The 2,897-nt window shown below is 39.4% G+C and overlaps 1 protein-coding gene across 1 annotated transcript in view; it reads right to left on the reverse strand.

The window, feature by feature from the left end:
• LOC108558671 (protein timeless homolog) overlaps window positions 1-2,897 on the reverse strand; it is a 12,786-nt gene continuing 9,889 nt past the window's right edge. The window contains exons 7-9 of the mRNA XM_017915658.1: window positions 2,150-2,312; window positions 1,529-1,609; window positions 1-109 (exon numbers count right to left, since the gene is read on the reverse strand). Of these exons, the coding sequence (XP_017771147.1) occupies window positions 1-109; window positions 1,529-1,609; window positions 2,150-2,312 (353 nt within the window). The remainder of the gene's footprint in view (window positions 110-1,528; window positions 1,610-2,149; window positions 2,313-2,897) is intronic.

Genomic DNA, 2,897 nt, shown 5'->3' on the forward strand with positions numbered 1-2,897 from the left:
TTAAGACTTACCGCCTAGATCAGCGCAGAAGATCTCCTTGAGCGCCAGGAACTCCTCCTCCACGGCGATGTCGGCCGCTCCGAAGCAGTCATCCTCCGGCCAAACTTCCCTAATTGCGAGAAACAAAAAAATTGGATGAAGAAAATAAAAAGGGCAGAACATAAAAGGAAACCCAACGTCTTAATGTAATTGCTTAATGAACGTCCGCTTTGCTATCGCCTTTCCACCCTTTACATGCGGAATTACCTTGCCTTTCACCCTACGCTGAAGCACATGCGAAGAAGAGACTCCTTCCTCCTCGTCAGTGTGATTCCAAAGTTTCCGCGAATTCCAACAAACTTCATTAGCTAGCACAAACATACGTAACGGCGGCTGTAGCTGCAGCCGCCTTACATCAAGTTGTAAGTCTTTGCGTTTAAACACGTAATTACAACAATAGAGAACGTGTTGCGGTTCTGTTATTATTGTACCGGGGCGCTTGCATCCTCTTTCGCCCGATCCAACCACCCCCAAAGGGAGTCGCGTAGGTAGTTTACGTTTTGACTTATTAAGAACTTAAACGCCCTCCGGCGCCCCCTACTCATTCCCTTTTAACCCACCCCAACTATATAAACACAAGCGTACGACTCGCTTCCACTTAATTAGATAATCGAACTTTAGATGATGTTTCTTACGTAACGTACATACAAGCTGAATAAAACATGGCCTCATCATCTCCGAGCGCGGAGCGTATCGAAAGTCGTCTATGCATGCGGCGTACAGAGATCGTGCTTTCTAATTAGGCTTCAACCTACCACCAAATGCAAACCGGATTATCCGGTGAAGAATCTCTTTTGCAGCATTACAGATAGAGTGCTGAAAATTTAAAAATAAACTACTCGCAAGAAAGTGTTTCTCGTTACGCGAGTTTTTCACTCAACACTTTTCATCGAGGCCAGTAACTCCTTTATCAGACCGCACAATAAATCAACGATTCTCCCTCAGGCCAATTGAAATATACCTCTTTTTATACACGCGATTACCAAAGCCTATACGAAAACCAATAAGCCGATCCGATTGTTTATGGAAAAATCATAAATCGGTTTTTCTAGTAAAACCCTTCCCGGGAAATAATAATCTTTAATTCAGTATTTAGGCCAACGTTGTTTTCAACTATTGTGAAATATATTTTTCATTGTAATTGTAAAAAGAAAAATATATATTCAAAACTATATTTCATTATTGATTATGATTTTGAATGTTCTAATCTACATTTTAAAAGAATTGTCCGATATGAAAAGAAATAAGAGTAAATCGGAGTGAAACTGCGCGGAAGAACCTTTCGGACCTCAGCTGTATCTGTTGCTGCTTCTGCATACGCTTCCGGAATTAAATGAGAAGAAGACTCCAGAAGAAAAAGGATGAAAAAGAGGCCGAGAGAACAAGATCTGTGAATAATGCATCCGTCGTGTACGAGTGAGGGTGGATAGGACGAAATAAAATGTCGGAGCTCTCAATTATGATCAATATTTAACGAAAGCACACGTACCTGGAGGCCCTCAGGAGACCAATGGCATTTTCGAATTCATGATTGCGCAGCTTCCGTTGTATGTTTTTCATCGCCTCCGACCTAAAAAAAAGAAAAGAAACGTAAAGAACAGAACAATAACACAAAAAAAACAGAGATGAGGAGACGCGACTGGAATGGAAGGGACTCCTTTAATTACGCGTTCAAATTTTAAAGCAACATCGAATTTGAATCACAAAGAAAACAATTCCTAATTGAAAATTCGTTTCATCCAAATTATTATTATAAAAATCATATTTTATATTATCTTTTCTTATAGTATTATTAAGAAAGTATTGTTTTTTTTCTTTGGCGAATATTTCTTTTCCATTGTTGATAATCGTTAGATGGGAAAATTTTATTACTATCCAATCATTCGGTTTGTGAATGGGTTTTCCGTGAGTTCGCTCTGCCGAAAACGAAAACAAAAAGGAAATAAGGGAAAAGTGAGAGCCGGGGAAAAAGAGGAAGTGGAAAGCCGCACTTCGTTCAACTCAAATAGAAATCTGGGGCAAATTAAATACAGAACCGAAAGAGAGATAGAGAGAGAGAGAGAGACGATTAAAAGCTCAAACATAATTAGGAGAGAGGGATTTAACTCACTTCTGCTCATCGATGGGCACATCGGAGCCGGCGTCGAAAGGCACCACGTCCTTGGGGATCTCCAAATTCCCCTCTAAAACAACTGACAATTGTGCGGAGGCCTCGTCCCACATTCGCTCCAAATTCAATTCCACAGGCGCCGCCGTTTCCACACTTTCTTTCGCTGATGATTTCGCACGACCCACGGAGAAAATACGCAGCAAATGGATGGAAGTAAGTGTTCGGAGTGAAACAGAAAACAATGCATAAGTAAATGGAAAACGTAATAACATTACACAATAAATTTCAATTCAAACCTCTACAGGATTATTTATGATAACTAAAGAATTAGTTTTTAAATTTCTGATCCTCTAAATCAGCGTTTTCGAAACTGTGAGGCGTGAACTAGTCTAAGGGGAGGCGCGAATATTAGTAGCAGTAAGCAATTTTCCAAATATCTGCTAAAGTATAGATACATTCCTAGGGAGTAGCAGTGAGCAATTTTCCTAATATCTGCTAAAGTATAGATACATTCCTATGCTCTCATCCATATTGCAGTGATACGCGTTCAAATTTGAAAAATTGAAATTGGAACGTTCGAAAAAGCAGTGTTTTCACATTTCATTGATTTACTCGAAAACTATAATAGATAGAATGAATCCAATATATGCGCATGAAAGCTGAATATTTGGGGAATCCATCAAGTAAAGATACATTCCTATGCTCTTATCCATATTGCTGTGATACGCGTTCAAATTTGAAAAATTGA

Source organism: Nicrophorus vespilloides, unplaced genomic scaffold, assembly GCF_001412225.1.
Source record: "Nicrophorus vespilloides isolate i.1.1-1 unplaced genomic scaffold, Nicve_v1.0, whole genome shotgun sequence".
NCBI lineage: Eukaryota > Metazoa > Arthropoda > Insecta > Coleoptera > Silphidae > Nicrophorus > Nicrophorus vespilloides.